The sequence below is a fragment of the Ascaphus truei genome, chromosome 12 (assembly GCF_040206685.1).
Source record: "Ascaphus truei isolate aAscTru1 chromosome 12, aAscTru1.hap1, whole genome shotgun sequence".
NCBI lineage: Eukaryota > Metazoa > Chordata > Amphibia > Anura > Ascaphidae > Ascaphus > Ascaphus truei.
Window position 1 is genome coordinate 40,332,960 of NC_134494.1, and position 16,158 is coordinate 40,349,117.

The window sequence follows — 16,158 nt, forward strand, 5'->3', positions numbered from 1 at the left end:
AGGTAAACAACCTTTTTCAAAGTCCGAAACCAATTAGGCTCTAATTAGTGATATCCTGCATTAACGCTGATCATTAGTATTATATCAGCGCCAATGTCCATGGACTGATAATGTAATACAGGCTATTAGTATATTATTATTAGTAGTATATTATATATATTACTATAGCTGAAGTGAGCCAAAAGGTCTCGAATCGAATACTGATCACTGGTCTCATATCAGTAATGATTCATGTATGGAATAGCATAAATTGCACAGTAGCCAGCGATAGTATGCCCAATCCCTGCATCGGCACCGATCATAGGATTATATCAGTGCCGATGACCGTGGGGAAGTGCCGACAGCAACCGTGAAGCCATGCGAAGAAACCCTGTTATATAAAAATCGTGAATAAAGCAAAGACTAGGAGGTAATATCCATAGAGTCAAAGGGACACGTGAGCCCCAGCGTGAGAGCGCTCTGCTTAGCTGAATAGACACTGCATGAGTGCTCGTGTGGCGAGTATAGTGCCCGAGCGCAGAGCTCCGCAACAAAGTGCCTGTTCTCTGCTTGTTGCGGTCACAATGACCGATCTGCACGTGCATGGAAAATTGGCTTAGCCGACGCGCGTTTCACGTATCACGCTTCATCAGGGCTTGCGAATGAAGGGGGAGGTCCCGTTGGATGAGTCTGGACTTATGTAGTCAATGAAGTAGATGTTGTAGTGGTTAACCCCTCGAGGACCAGGGCATGTCAGGCTAAATAGCCTAACTCTCATGGTCTACTGATCGTAGCCATGTTCTCGATCCTGCATCATCCAGACTGTGTTTGTCATCTTTGGAAAGGGCGGTATAATCCCCGTCACAAATTGCAAACATATAGTATCTGCGGATAAGGTACAGAGTGTCTTATATCACCTGTATGGTGATTATAATTGTCACAGTGTCACTGTGACACAGATGACCATTTGTCACGTGGTACTGTTTGTCTTGATAAGATGACACAGAAAGGGTCGTGAGCCATAGAATCTGCTTCCCACCACTCAACATGGTGACCGTGTGACACACTTATAGAGGGGACCATTGACCCACTGAGTTTGTCCCTTTGTCCTCTGCATGATAAGACCGTGCCCCATTAACTCTGCCCCCTTATGTATTGTAGCAGCAGAGGTCCGTGTCCCGTGGTCAACGATGTGTCCTGTGGTCAACAAAACAGCTGTCTCCTTAACAGATCTGAGTGGTCTTGGGACTGAATAACTCGCATGCAAATACAGTCATATTATGGTGGTCTTGGTGACATTACGGACACCTTGCAAGAAACACAATCGTGAGGTCAGCTAGGAGGTGGCGTAATTTCCAATGTAATCATTAAACAGATAAGGGATCTGTACCCTGGCTCAGTGTCCCTCTGCCCTGCGCCCCCTCTTCCCTGCACCCTGCTGCCACACTGCCTACATATTCTTTTCTCCCTGTGCTCTCCCGCCTGTGTGTCCTTTTCTCCCTGTGCTCTCCCGCCTGCGTGTCCTTTTCTCCCTGTGCTCCCCCACCTGCGTGTCCTTTTCTCCCTGTGCTCTCCCACCTGCGTGTCCTTTTCTCCCTGTGCTCTCCCGCCTGCGTGTCCTTTTCTCCCTGTGCTCTCCCACCTGCGTGTCCTTTTCTCCCTGTGCTCTCCCGCCTGCGTGTCCTTTTCTCCCTGTGCTCTCCCACCTGCGTGTCCTTTTCTCCCTGTGCTCTCCCGCCTGTGTGTCCTTTTCTCCCTGTGCTCCCCCACCTGCGTGTCCTTTTCTCCCTGTGCTCTCCCGCCTGTGTGTCCTTTTCTCCCTGTGCTCCCCCGCCTGCGTGTCCTTTTCTCCCTGTGCTCTCCCGCCTGCGTGTCCTTTTCTCCCTGTGCTCTCCCGCCTGCGTGTCCTTTTCTCCCTGTGCTCTCCCGCCTGCGTGTCCTTTTCTCCCTGTGCTCTCCCACCTGCGTGTCCTTTTCTCCCTGTGCTCTTCCACCTGCGTGTACTTTTCTCCCTGTGCTCTCCTGCCTGCGTGTCCTTTTCTCCCTGTGCTCTCCCACCTGCGTGTCCTTTTCTCCCTGTGCTCCCCCACCTGCGTGTCCTTTTCTCCCTGTGCTCTCCCGCCTGCGTGTCCTTTTCTCCCTGTGCTCCCCCACCTGCGTGTCCTTTTCTCCCTGTGCTCTCCCATCTGTGTGTCCTTTTCTCCCTGTGCTCTCCCACCTGCGTGTCCTTTTCTCCCTGTGCTCTCCCGCCTGCGTGTCCTTTTCTCCCTGTGCTCTCCCACCTGCGTGTCCTTTTCTCCCTGTGCTCTCCCGCCTGCGTGTCCTTTTCTCCCTGTGCTCTCCCGACTGCGTGTCCTTTTCTCCCTGTGCTCCCCCACCTGCGTGTCCTTTTCTCTCTGTGCTCTCCCGCCTGCGTGTCCTTTTCTCCCTGTGCTCCCCCACCTGCGTGTCCTTTTCTCCCTGTGCTCTCCCACCTGCGTGTCCTTTTCTCCCTGTGCTCCCCCACCTGCGTGTCCTTTTCTCCCTGTGCTCTCCCGCCTGCGTGTCCTTTTCTCCCTGTTCTCTCCCGCCTGCGTGTCCTTGTCTCCGTGCTCTCCCGCCTGCGTGTCCTTTTCTCCCTGTTCTCTCTCCGCCTGCGTGTCCTTTTCTCCCTGTTCTCTCCCGCCTGCGTGTCCTTTTCTCCCTGTGCTCTCCCGCCTGCGTGTCCTTTTCTCCCTGTGCTCTCCCACCTGCGTGTCCTTTTCTCCCTGTGCTCTCCCGCCTGCGTGTCCTTTTCTCCCTGTGCTCTCCCGACTGCGTGTCCTTTTCTCCCTGTGCTCCCCCACCTGCGTGTCCTTTTCTCTCTGTGCTCTCCCGCCTGCGTGTCCTTTTCTCCCTGTGCTCCCCCACCTGCGTGTCCTTTTCTCCCTGTGCTCTCCCACCTGCGTGTCCTTTTCTCCCTGTGCTCCCCCACCTGCGTGTCCTTTTCTCCCTGTGCTCTCCCGCCTGCGTGTCCTTTTCTCCCTGTTCTCTCCCGCCTGCGTGTCCTTGTCTCCGTGCTCTCCCGCCTGCGTGTCCTTTTCTCCCTGTTCTCTCTCCGCCTGCGTGTCCTTTTCTCCCTGTGCTCTCCCGCCTGCGTGTCCTTTTCTCCCTGTGCTCTCCCACCTGCGTGTCCTTGTCTCCCTGTGCTCTCCCACCTGTGTGTCCTTTTCTCCCTGTGCTCTCCCGCCTGCGTGTCCTTTTCTCCCTGTGCTCTCCCACCTGCGTGTCCTTTTCTCCCTGTGCTCTACCACCTGCGTGTCCTTTTCTCCCTGTGCTCTCCCACCTGCGTGTTCTTTTCTCCCTATGCTCTCCCGCCTGCGTGTCCTTTTCTCCCTGTGCTCTCCCGCCTGCGTGTCCTTTTCTCCCTGTGCTCTCCTGCCTGCGTGTACTTTTCTCCCTGTGCTCTCCCGCCTGCGTGTCCTTTTCTCCCTGTGCTCTCCCACCTGCGTGTCCTTTTCTCCCTGTGCTCTCCCGCCTGCGTGTCCTTTTCTCCCTGTGCTCTCCCGCCTGCGTGTCCTTTTCTCCCTGTGCTCTCCCGCCTGCGTGTCCTTTTCTCCCTGTGCTCTCCCACCTGCGTGTCCTTTTCTCCCTGTGCTCTCCCGCCTGCGTGTCCTTTTCTCCCTGTGCTCTCCCGCCTGCGTGTCCTTTTCTCCCTGTGCTCTCCCGCCTGCGTGTCCTTTTCTCCCTGTGCTCTCCCGCCTGCGTGTCCTTTTCTCCCTGTGCTCTCCCGCCTGCGTGTCCTTTTCTCCCTGTGCTCTCCTGCCTGCGTGTACTTTTCTCCCTGTGCTCTCCCGCCTGCGTGTCCTTTTCTCCCTGTGCTCCCCCGCCTGCGTGTCCTTTTCTCCCTGTGCTCTCCCGCCTGCGTTGTGTTGTGGGGCTGCTCTTGCCCACAAGGTGTGTGTGACTGTATGCTGGTTACATACTGTATGTCTCTGGGGTCCATGTGGTTCTTGTGGTCACAAGAGGAAGCTGCCTGTGTGAGATAAGAATTACAGGGGACCTGCTAACACCTCTGTGTGCACAGTGAGGAAACCATCACAAGCACCACAATGGGGCCTGGTCTTTTTACATAACACAGTATTTTATATACTGAGTGCACTGTCAGACACTGCCTGTGAGATATAAATATATATATATATATATATATATATATATATATATACAGCGTCAGACACTGCCTGTGAGGTATATACGGACTGCAGTATCCCTGACACAGCGAGAGAGAGAGAGAGAGAGAGAGAGAGAGAGAGAGAGAGAGAGAGAGAGAGAGAGAATGAGAGAGAGAATGAGAGAGAGAATGAGAGAGAGAATGAGAGAGAGAATGAGAGAGAGAATGAGAGAGAGAATGAGAGAGAGAATGAGAGAGAGAATGAGAGAGAGAGAGAGAATGAGAGAATCCAATGCACAGCCGGCACACCATATGCAAGTAAATAAGTTTTGGTGCTTATCCCATAAAGCAATAACAGACCATACAATACCGGTTGTAACACGACATCAAGGGACACACCACCTTGAGAAAGGTGGCTCTGGGGGACCGAAACGTCGGTTTTGTGTCTTCTATCAAATATAGAACATTTATGATTTACTTACCTGCGTGCTGTCCCTTGATGTCGTGTTGCAACCGGTATCGTATGGTCTATATATATATATATATATAATTAACGTTATGGTGGGTAAAGTGACAAAAACCCTCCACAGTAAAGCATATAGCAACTGTAAATATTACTGTATGCCATTTGCATGTCTCAGACAGGTCTGCAACTCCGCCTTTCACCATTATCACCCAGCACACAGCACTTCCACTGCAGCAAGGGATTCTGGGAAATTACATGCAAATGAGCACACAGTGCCACCTTTTGTCTCAAGCTCACATTCATATATACAGGCATACCCCAGTTTAAGGACACTCGCGAGTAAGGACATATCGCCCAATAGGCAAACAGCAGCTCACGCATGCGCGTGTCAGCACGTCCTGAACAGCAATACCGGCTCCCTACCTGTACCGAAGCTGTGCGCAAGCGGGGAGACTGTAGAGCCTGTTGCAAATGCGTTATTTACATCAGTTATGCACGTATATGACGATTGCCGTACAGTACATGCATCGATAAGTGGGGAAAAGGCAGTGCTTCACTTTAAGTACATTTTCGCTTTACATACATGCTCCGGTCCCATTGCGTACATTAATGCGGGGTATGCCAGTATACATATACACACACACACACACACACACACACACACACACACACACACACACACACACACACACACACACACACACACACACACTACACTGTCACTCACTGCCTGTGATATATATATATATATATATATATATATATATATATATATATATATACACAGAGTCAGAATACAGCATGTTATAATGGGCAGGATCAGATTTAATAGTATTGGGCCATATTTACTAAGCTATGTTACTCCACAAGGTATATTCCAGCACTGGTGAGTAAATGTGACAAGTGAATGGGATGTAAGGTAGAGCTTCTGATGCCAGGATGTTATGGAGTAGCATTGTTTAGTAAATATGGATGTATGTGCAGCCAGGGCACGCAATGCTCTATGTGCCATGTATGTATATCTGTATTGGTAACGTGCCACCCATGTACACAGTGCTTCACGGCAGCAATACATGTGACAAAATAACAGGAGACATGATGGGAAGGAGCGCTGCAAACATACACTAAATATAAACATTAGGAAAAGGTGTCCCTTCCCCGAAGAGCTTACAATCTAAATGCAAAGTGGGGAGAATTTGCAGTAGGAGTGTGTTGTGGTCAGTGCGTATGCTGGGGTGCTCTCTCTCTTTTTTGGGGGGCCTTTGTGCTGTGATCGTCCTATAACTCATACAGTATAACATATTCCAGGAAACCCCTCCCCCTGAGCTCGGCACTCAGCGTTTCTCAGGCAGCTTCATAGCATCAATTCACTTTTCCACAAACTCTCTTGGATATACCCCCAGAGCCGCCCCAAAGGCACCCAAAGGGTGTCAGCCGGGTGCTGCTATTCGCTGATGTTACAGCTGCTCCGTTGTTGATCTTGGGTTAAATATGTTGTCCCCCTGTACCTTACCCCAGGGGTGCGCAAACTATTCTGTCTTCGCCCCCCTGCCTGCTCTCCCCCCCCCCCCTGCTCGCGCCCCCCTCTTACCTTGTCTCCAGCATCAAATGACGCTGTGGGGTCATGGCGACGCGCCATCAGAGACAAGGTAAGTGACCTTACAGAGGCCTCGCGCGGTCCCCCCGGCATTTCATTTAAATGCTTTGGGGAAGAGCGCAGGGCCTCTGAAAGCGCCGCCCCCCCCCTCCCCCCCAGATAATCTAACGCCCCCCAGTTTGCGCACCCCTGCCATACGGTTCCATTTACTCTTTCTTATAGATTGTAAGCACCTTGGGGCAGGACCCTCCTTACCTACGGAAACAATGTATCTGAATGCTTCTGTTACTGTTTCGGTCCTCCGACCCTATCGTACTGCGCCACGGCATCTGTTGGCGTGTTACGAATAAATGATATTATTAATAATAATAATAATATCGACAACCTGCTTGTCCAGTAAAAGGTGTTGCAGCCTGTCCAGGACTTTCACCGGAGGGGAAGAGGTCGGCGGCCAGTGGTACATGTTGTAGCTGAGTATCAGGGGGTCTGGCGGATGGGCATGTGTGTGGGGCAGCCCTGTTTGGGGACAGTTAGGAGAAGTAATGGCAGTGAGGAAGACTTCACGCTCGGTATAAAGGAAGTCAGCCTACTTCCCCCTTCAAATTCAAAGCACGAAATTGATGTGTGTCCCCAGCACGGAGCTGGGGAGTTGGGCTGGGACCCGATGTTAGTCCTGGGGTGGGATGCTTCTCAAGCAGTTGTTCTTGGTGCTAGAAGATCCCGTCAGGGCCGCTAGAGAGAGTGACCATTAGCTGGCTTCTGATTGGCCGAGGCAACAGGATGAGCTTCGCCTGGAGTGCGTTGCCCCAAAAGGTAAGGGGTAGTTAACGCAGGTGTTATTAGTATGTGGCAGTGTGACTAGTCCATCGTAACGTGGCGATATTAACCCTACGCTCGCTGACAGAGGGGCCTGCAAAGCAAATCTTTGCTTTCACCTGTTCAGTGTTTTGTCTGTAGATAAAGGGTTAGTGATAAGAGCCATCATCCTGCCCCCCTCCAATCCCCGCCAAAGCACACATTAATTAAGGGGGTCACAGAAAAGCTGCTGTCAGTGGGAAGGGTAAGATAGTCAACAGTAACAAAGGCACGTGACAGAGGGACACTGTGACAGTGACACCGTGACAAAATACCCCATCTGTGCTCTGCTGTGTGAGCTGGGGTATGTATGTACTGCTGTGTGAGCTGGGGTATGTGTGCTCTACTGTGTGCGCTGGGGTATGTGTGCTCTGCTGTGTGAGCTGGGGTATGTGTGCGCTGCTGTGTGCGCTGGGGTATGTGTGCTCTGCTGTGTGAGCTGGGTTATGTGCTCTGCTGTGTGGGCTGGGGTATATGTGCTCTGCTGTGTGAGATGGGGTATGTGTGCTCTGCTGTGTGAGCTGGGGTATGTGTGCTCTGCTGTGTGAGCTGGGGTATGTGTGCTCTGCTGTGTGAGCTGGGGTATATGTGCTCTGCTGTGTGAGATGGGGTATGTGTGCTCTGCTGTGTGAGCTGGGGTGTGTGTGCTCTGCTGTGTGAGTTGGGGTATGCATGTGCTGCTGTGTGCGCTGCTGTGTAAGCTGGGGTATATGTGCTTTCCTGTTTAAGTTGGGGTATGTGTGCTCTGCTGTGTGAGCTGGGGTATGTGTGCTCTGCTGTGTGAGTTGGGGTATGCATGTGCTGCTGTGTGCGCTGCTGTGTAAGCTGGGGTATGTGTGCTCTGCTGTGTGAGCTGGGGTATGTGTGCTCTGCTGTGTTAGCTGGGGTATGTGTGCTCTGCTGTGTGGGCTGGGGTATATGTGCTCTCCTGTGTGAGCTGGGGTATGTGTGCTCTGCTGTGTGAGCTGGGATATGTGTGCTCTGCTGTGTGAGTTGGGGTATGCATGTGCTGCTGTGTGCGCTGCTGTGTGAGCTGGGGTATGTGTGCTGCTGTGTGAGCTGGGGTATGTGTGTGCTGCTGTGTGCGCTGGGGTATGTGTGTGCTGCTGTGTGTACTGGGGTATGTATGTGCTGCTGTGTGCGCTGCTGTGTGAGCTGGGGTATATGTGCTCTCCTGTGTGAGTTGGGGTATGTGTGCTCTGCTGTGTGAGCTGGGGTATGTGTGCTCTGCTGTGTGAGCTGTGGTATGCGTGCGCTGCTGTGTGAGCTGGGGTATATGTGCTCTCCTGTGTGAGTTGGGGTATGTGTGCTCTGCTGTGTGAGCTGGGGTATGTGTGCTCTGCTGTGTGAGTTGGGGTATGCATGTGCTGCTGTGTGCACTGCTGTGTGAGCTGGGGTATATATGCTCTCCTGTGTGAGTTGGGGTATGTGTGCTCTGCTGTGTGAGCTGGGGTATATGTGCTCTCCTGTGTGAGTTGGGGTATGTGTGCTCTGCTGTGTGAGCTGGGGTATGTGTGCTCTGCTGTGTGAGGTGCTCTGCTGTGTGAGCTGTGGTATGCGTGCGCTGCTGTGTGAGCTGGGGTATATGTGCTCTCCTGTGTGAGTTGGGGTATGTGTGCTCTGCTGTGTGAGCTGAGGTATGTGTGCTCTGCTGTGTGAGTTGGGGTATGCATGTGCTGCTGTGTGCGCTGCTGTGTGAGCTGGGGTATATGTGCTCTCCTGTGTGAGTTGGGGTATGTGTGCTCTGCTGTGTGAGCTGGGGTATGTGTGCTCTGCTGTGTGAGCTGGGGTTTGTGTGCTCTGCTGTGTGAGCTGGGGTATGTATGTGCTGCTGTGTGAGCTGGGGTATGTATGTGCTGCTGTGTGAGCTGAGGTATGTGTGCTCTGCTGTGTGAGCTGGGGTATGTGTGCTCTGCTGTGTGAGCTGGGGTATGTGTGCTCTGCTGTGTGAGCTGGGGTATGTGTGCTCTGCTGTGTGAGCTGGGGTATGTGTGCGCTGCTTTGTGAGTTGGGTTATGTATGTGCTGCTGTGTGTGAGCTGGGATATGTATGTGCTGCTGTGTGTGAGCTGGGATATGTATGTGCTGCTGTGTGAGCTGGGGTATGTGTGCGCTGCTGTGTGAGCTGGGGACGGGGTATGTGTGTGCTTCTGTGTGAGCTGGGGACGGGGTATGTGTGTGCTGCTGTGTGAGCTGGGGACGGGGTTTGTGTGTGCTGCTGTGTGAGCTGGGAACGGGGTATGTGTGTGCTGCTGTGTGAGCTGGGGGCGGGGTATGTGTGTGCTGCTGTATGAGCTGGGGACGTGGTATGTGTGTGCTGCTGTATGAGCTGGAAACGTGGTTTGTGTGCTGCTGTGTGAGCTGGGGACGGGGTATGTGTGTGCTGCTGTATGAGCTGGGGACGGGGTATGTGTGTGCTGCTGTGTGAGCTGGGGACGGGGTATGTGTGTGCTGCTGTGTGAGCTGGGGACGGGGTATGTGTGTGCTGCTGTATGAGCTGGGGACGGGGTATGTGTGTGCTGCTGTGTGAGCTGGGATCGGGGTATGTGTGCTGCTGTATGAGCTGGGGACGGGGTATGTGTGTGCTGCTGTATGAGCTGGGGACGGGGTATGTGTGTGCTGCTGTGTGAGCTGGGGACGGGGTTTGTGTGTGCTGCTGTGTGAGCTGGGGACGTGGTATGTGTGTGCTGCTGTGTGAGCTGGGGACGGGGTATGTGTGTGCTGCTGTATGAGCTGGGGACGGGGTATGTGTGTGCTGCTGTGTGAGCTGGGATCGGGGTATGTGTGCTGCTGTATGAGCTGGGGACGGGGTATGTGTGTGCTGCTGTATGATCTGCGGATGGGGTATGTGTGTGCTGCTGTATGAGCTGGGGACGGGGTATGTGTGTGCTGCTGTATGAGCTGGGGACGGGGTATGTGTGTGCTGCTGTATGAGCTGGGGACGGGGTATGTGTGTGCTGCTGTATGAGCTGGGGACGGGGTATGTGTATGCTGCTGTGTGAGCTGGGGACGGGGTATGTGTGTGTTGTTGTATGAGCTGGGGACGGGGTATGTGTGTGCTGCTGTGTGAGCTGGGGACGGGGTATGTGTGTGCTGCTGTATGAGCTGGGGACGGGGTATGTGTGTGCTTCTGTATGAGCTGGGGACGGGGTATGTGTGTGTTGTTGTATGAGCTGGGGACGGGGTATGTGTGTGCTGCTGTGTGAGCTCGGGACGGGGTATGTGTGTGCTGCTGTGTGAGCTGGGGACGGGGTATGTGTGTGCTTCTGTATGAGCTGGGGACGGGGTATGTGTGTGCTGCTGTGTGAGCTGGGGACAGGGTATGTGTGTGCTGCTGTATGAGCTGGGGACGGGGTATGTGTGTGCTGCTGTGTGAGGTGGGGATGGGGTATGTGTGTGCTGCTGTGTGAGGTGGGGATGGGGTATGTGTGTGCTGCTGTGTGAGGTGGGGATGGGGTATGTGTGTGCTGCTGTGTGAGCTGGGGACGGGGTATGTGTGTGCTGCTGTGTGAGCTGGGGTGGGGTATTTGTGTGCTGCTGTATGAGCTGGGGACGGGGTATGTGTGTGCTGCTGTGTGAGCTGTGGCGAGGTATGTGTGTGCTGCTGTGTGAGGTGGGGATGGGGTATGTGTGTGCTGCTGTGTGAGCTGGGGACGGGGTATGTGTGTGCTGCTGTGTGAGCTGGGGACGGGGTATGTGTGTGCTGCTGTGTGAGCTGGGGACGGGGTATGTGTGTGCTGCTGTGTGAGCTGTGGTGAGGTATGTGTGAGCTGCTGTGTGAGCTGTGGCCGGGTATGTGTGTGCTGCTGTGTGAGCTGGGGTGGGGTATGTGTGTGCTGCTGTATGAGTTGGGGGCGGGGTATGTGTGTGCTGCTGTGTGAGCTGGGGACGGGGTATGTGTGTGCTGCTGTATGAGCTGGGGACAGGGTATGTGTGTGCTGCTGTGTGAGCTGGGGTGGGGCATTTGTGTGCTGCTGTGTGAGCTGGGATCAGGGTATGTGTGTGCTGCTGTGTGAGCTGGGATCGGGGTATGTGTGTGCTGCTGTATGAGCTGGGGATGGGGTATGTGTGTGCTGCTGTGTGAGCTGGGGACGGGGTATGTGTGTGCTGCTGTATGAGCTGGGGACGGGGTATGTGTGTGCTGCTGTATGAGCTGGGGACGGGGTATGTGTGTGCTGCTGTATGAGCTGGGGACGGGGTATGTGTGTGCTGCTGTATGAGCTGGGGACGGGGTATGTGTGTGCTGCTGTGTGAGCTGGGGACGGGGTATGTGTGTGTTGCTGTATGAGCTGGGGACGGGGTATGTGTGTGCTGCTGTGTGAGCTGGGGACGGGGTATGTGTGTGCTGCTGTATGAGCTGGGGACGGGGTATGTGTGTGCTTCTGTATGAGCTGGGGACGGGGTATGTGTGTGCTGCTGTGTGAGCTGGGGACAGGGTATGTGTGTGCTGCTGTATGAGCTGGGGACGGGGTATGTGTGTGCTGCTGTGTGAGGTGGGGATGGGGTATGTGTGTGCTGCTGTGTGAGGTGGGGATGGGGTATGTGTGTGCTGCTGTGTGAGCTGGGGACGGGGTATGTGTGTGCTGCTGTGTGAGCTGGGGTGGGGTATTTGTGTGCTGCTGTATGAGCTGGGGACGGGGTATGTGTGTGCTGCTGTGTGAGCTGTGGCGGGGTATGTGTGTGCTGCTGTGTGAGGTGGGGATGGGGTATGTGTGTGCTGCTGTGTGAGCTGGGGACGGGGTATGTGTGTGCTGCTGTGTGAGCTGGGGACGGGGTATGTGTGTGCTGCTGTGTGAGCTGGGGACGGGGTATGTGTGTGCTGCTGTGTGAGCTGTGGCGAGGTATGTGTGAGCTGCTGTGTGAGCTGTGGCCGGGTATGTGTGTGCTGCTGTGTGAGCTGGGGACAGGGTATGTGTGTGCTGCTGTATGAGCTGGGGACGGGGTATGTGTGTGCTGCTATATGAGCTGGGGACGGGGTATGTGTGTGCTGCTGTATGAGCTGGGGATGGGTATGTGTGTGCTGCTGTGTGAGCTGGGGACAGGGTATGTGTGTGCTGCTGTATGAGCTGGGGACGGGGTATGTGTGTGCTGCTGTATGAGCTGGGGACGGGGTATGTGTGTGCTGCTGTGTGAGCTGGGGACGGGGTATGTGTGTGCTGCTGTATGAGCTGGGGACAGGGTATGTGTGTGCTGCTGTGTGAGCTGGGGTGGGGCATTTGTGTGCTGCTGTGTGAGCTGGGATCAGTGTATGTGTGTGCTGCTGTGTGAGCTGGGATCGGGGTATGTGTGTGCTGCTGTATGAGCTGGGGACGGGGTATGTGTGTGCTGCTGTGTGAGCTGGGATCGGGGTATATGTGTGCTGCTGTGTGAGCTGGGGACGGGGTATGTGTGTGCTGCTGTGTGAGCTGGGGACGGGGTATGTGTGTGCTGCTGTGTGAGCTGGGGACGGGGTATGTGTGTGCTGCTCTGTGAGCGTGGGTATGTGTGTGCTGCTCTGTGAGCGTGGGTATGTGTGTGCTGCTGTGTGAGCTGGGGACGGGGTATGTGTGTGCTGCTGTGTGAGCTGGGGACGGGGTATGTGTGTGCTGCTGTGTGAGCTGGGGACGGGGTATGTGTGTGCTGCTGTGTGAGCTGGGGACGGGGTATGTGTGTGCTGCTGTGTGAGCTGGGAACATGGTATGTGTGTGCTGCTCTGTGAACTTGGGTATGTGTACACTGACCTGACTAAATTGGGCGGCTGTGGGATCGAGCAGTGCCATTGCTAGGGGGCTGGGCAGCTTTCTCCATTATGGTTGGCTGCTGCTGGGTAATGCAGCCATTCAGGAGGATGTCAGGAGCCTGAGGGTGGGGCAAAGGAGAGGAGGAAACAGCATGGAGCAGAAAGAGAGTTATGTATGTGTCTCTCGAGTGTGCATGTCGGACCTTTCACCACTGTGTCCATTATTTTTGGAGAAGTCACCTGGCAATCCTACTCCTTACCTGCGACGCACCAGTATGTGGTACTCTGTTAATAGATGTACTTTGCTATATTGTGTTATTTACATATCTATAGGTGGCTCAATCAGTGGCTCAGTCAGACCAGTTGGTGGCTCTTGAGGACTGGAGTTGCCCACCCCTGATGTAGAAACTTTGCTGTAATTGTGTGTCAGTTTGTGATATGGGAGCGACAATAGGAACTTGGGGGGAATTGCATCTCGCACATCTTATAATGGGATGTACCAAATTCTGCAGGACTGTACAAGTGTCAAAAACTCCATCAGCTCGGAGTTAGGTTAGACCTCTCCTGTTACCAATCTAAATTATAGCATAAATACTCCAGATCACAATCTCTTTATCAAGGGATCAAAACTCGATATGTGCCATAAAATTTTTAAAAAAATTGATGGTATACAGTAGATGTGCGATGATTACAGAATTGGAGATGTTATTTAAAACCAATAATCCTTATTCTCTTCCATCGACTAGATCAGAGGTGGGCAACCTATGTTTCAATGTCGCCACAGGTGTGAAATCGCCACACCATGTAAAAATTGAGAAATGAGTTTGCTCAATCGAACATTTAAAACAACACACACGATTTGAGCAGGTTTATTCCAAACATGCACACTTTGACTTCTCAGTTACAACTGCCTGAGACGCAAATGATGAAAATTCTTCAAATTGAAAATGTAAGACAATTTATTGCGAAATGTGACAATCCTTCTTTCTGACAAGTTGCAGAAACATTGGCTGAATATCTATACTCCATGCACTTCTTACCTCCGCCTCCAATTCGAGATCTGTATTTTGACTTGATGAATCCCATTGTAGAGAACGTCGATTCACACACCCACGTTGATCCAAACATGGACAATCATTCTGAAATGACCGTTCTCAAATTTGGGAGATCGTTGTCGGTCGGAATAGATTTCCACATATCTGTGACTGAAGGATTCAGGGACATTTTCAAGTGTTCCAGACGGTGAAGAGAAAGCAAATCGTCTTCAAGCCCACGCGTGTCCAAGGACAGAAGGGTGGACATTTCTTTGCTTGAATTTGTAATATCAAAGTGGAATGGATCACGCAAGAATTGAAATGCCAATTTGAAGTCATTGAAATCAGAAAATGTGATTCAAATTTCTGGGACAGGTTTTTTATCCAGTTTAAGTAGAGTTGCCATTTCACGTCGAGTAGACCACACTCTTCGTTTTTTTTTTTAGAAATCTAGTCAGGTTTGCAAAATGGGTCAAATTGTCCTTCTGAGTTTGTACCTGAATGAGGTTCAGTTTTGACTTGAATTCTTGAGTATGCTGTGCCAGCTCACATATTACTTGACCCTTTCCCTGCAGCTTCACGTTTAATCCATTTAAGTGAGCCATGATATCGCGCAGAAGATGTAAATCACACTGCCATGAAGGGTTCTCAATGTCAGAAAAACTTTCTATCTGACGTTTCTCAACAAGAAAATCTTTACTTTGAGGAAGATAATAGGTAAACCGTTCCAGAACTTCTTCTCTGCTCAACCATCTCACATTTGCATAGTCGGTAAGATCCTCAATCACAGTCACCGCATTCGTTCATGGCCTCAAACTGTCGATGGATGAGGGAACTTCCACCTGGGATGTAATTCACGATTTTCACAACCATGTCCATCAAAGTTTTCCACGTCTCGGTTCCGAGCATCTGAGCACAAATTCTCCTGATGCAGAATGCAATGGAAGGCGGGCAACATGTTTTTCACATGATTCTTTTGTCACACTGTTGACTATGTTGGCGCTAGACTAATAAAAGATAATCACAATATTCAATGCTTTGCGATGCATTGTGTACCAGGAGCAGCGTGACCCTGTGTGTATGTACCAGGAGCAGCGTGACCCTGTCTGTGTGTACCAGGAGCAGCGTGACCCTGTCTGTGTGTACCAGGAGCAGCGTGACCCTGTCTGTGTGTACCAGGAGCAGCGTGACCCTGTCTGTGTGTACCAGGAGCAGCGTGACCCTGTCTGTGTGTACCAGGAGCAGCGTGACCCTGTCTGTGTGTACCAGGAGCAGCGTGACCCTGTCTGTGTGTACCAGGAGCAGCGAGACCCTGTCTGTGTGTACCAGGAGCAGCGTGACCCTGTCTGTGTGTACCAGGAGCAGTGTGACCCTGTCTGTGTGTACCAGGAGCAGCGTGACCCTATCTGTGTGTACCAGGAGCAGTGTGACCCTGTCTGTGTGTACCAGGAGCAGCGTGACCCTCTCTGTGTGTACCAGGAGCAGCGTGACCCTATCTGTGTGTACCAGGAGCAGCGTGACCCTGTCTGTGTGTACCAGGAGCAGCGTGACCCTGTCTGTGTGTACCAGGAGCAGCGTGACCCTGTCTGTGTGTACCAGGAGCAGCGTGACCCTGTCTGTGTGTACCAGGAGCAGCGTGACCCTGTCTGTGTGTACCAGGAGCAGCGTGACCCTGTCTGTGTGTACCAGGAGCAGCGTGACCCTGTCTGTGTGTACCAGGAGCAGCGTGACCCTGTCTGTGTGTACCAGAAGCAGCGTGACCCTGTCTGTGTGTACCAGGAGCAGCGTGACCCTGTCTTCTTTTAGGCCACGTCCTTCTTTGGACATTTCTATGCAGTACAAGAACAGACATGATAGACCGCACTCACAGTCAGATAGAAACATATACTATAGCTAAATGCAAGGTGCAAAGGAACATAAGAAGGACCCAAGATACTCCTACATAATAACCAACAAAGCTAATAGTTCCAGCGCGCTCTGACTATAGGAAAAGTAGCAACAAGTGGGAAATGCCAAATTAAAGGAATATTTAATAAATGCACAAGTTATATACAAGGAGCAAAGTGACACCAACACAATAGAACAAAGCCCTTTTTTCTTATTAGGGCTTATTTTGTTCACTGTTTTAGGGGTACTGGGGTAAGGGAAGTACCTCTTGTTCCTTTGGGACAAGGGGGAACAGCCTGAGGAAGGGGCTTGCCCCGAAACGTTGCCCCCCTATTTATCCCCCATTGTATACACCCCCCCTTTTTTTTCTTCACTTCCCCATTTTCCCATTTTTTTCTATTTTTTAGTGTGTTTTGTTCTATTGTGTTGGTGTCACTTTGCTCCTTGTATATAACTTGTGCAATTATTAAATATTCATTTGATTTGGCATTTC

At 52.3% G+C, this 16,158-nt stretch overlaps 2 protein-coding genes across 3 annotated transcripts in view; one reads left to right on the forward strand and one right to left on the reverse strand.

Moving 5' to 3' along the window:
- The window catches only part of SLC39A13 (solute carrier family 39 member 13), a 128,817-nt gene that overhangs the window by 82,344 nt on the left and 30,315 nt on the right, over positions 1-16,158 (reverse strand). The gene's annotated exons all lie outside the window — the stretch shown is intronic.
- SPI1 (Spi-1 proto-oncogene) overlaps positions 6,771-16,158 on the forward strand; it is a 40,326-nt gene continuing 30,938 nt past the window's right edge. For both annotated transcript variants that reach the window (XM_075567477.1, XM_075567478.1), the window contains exon 1: positions 6,771-6,984. In XM_075567477.1, the coding sequence (XP_075423592.1) occupies positions 6,952-6,984 (33 nt within the window). In that variant the 5' untranslated portion in view covers positions 6,771-6,951. The remainder of the gene's footprint in view (positions 6,985-16,158) is intronic.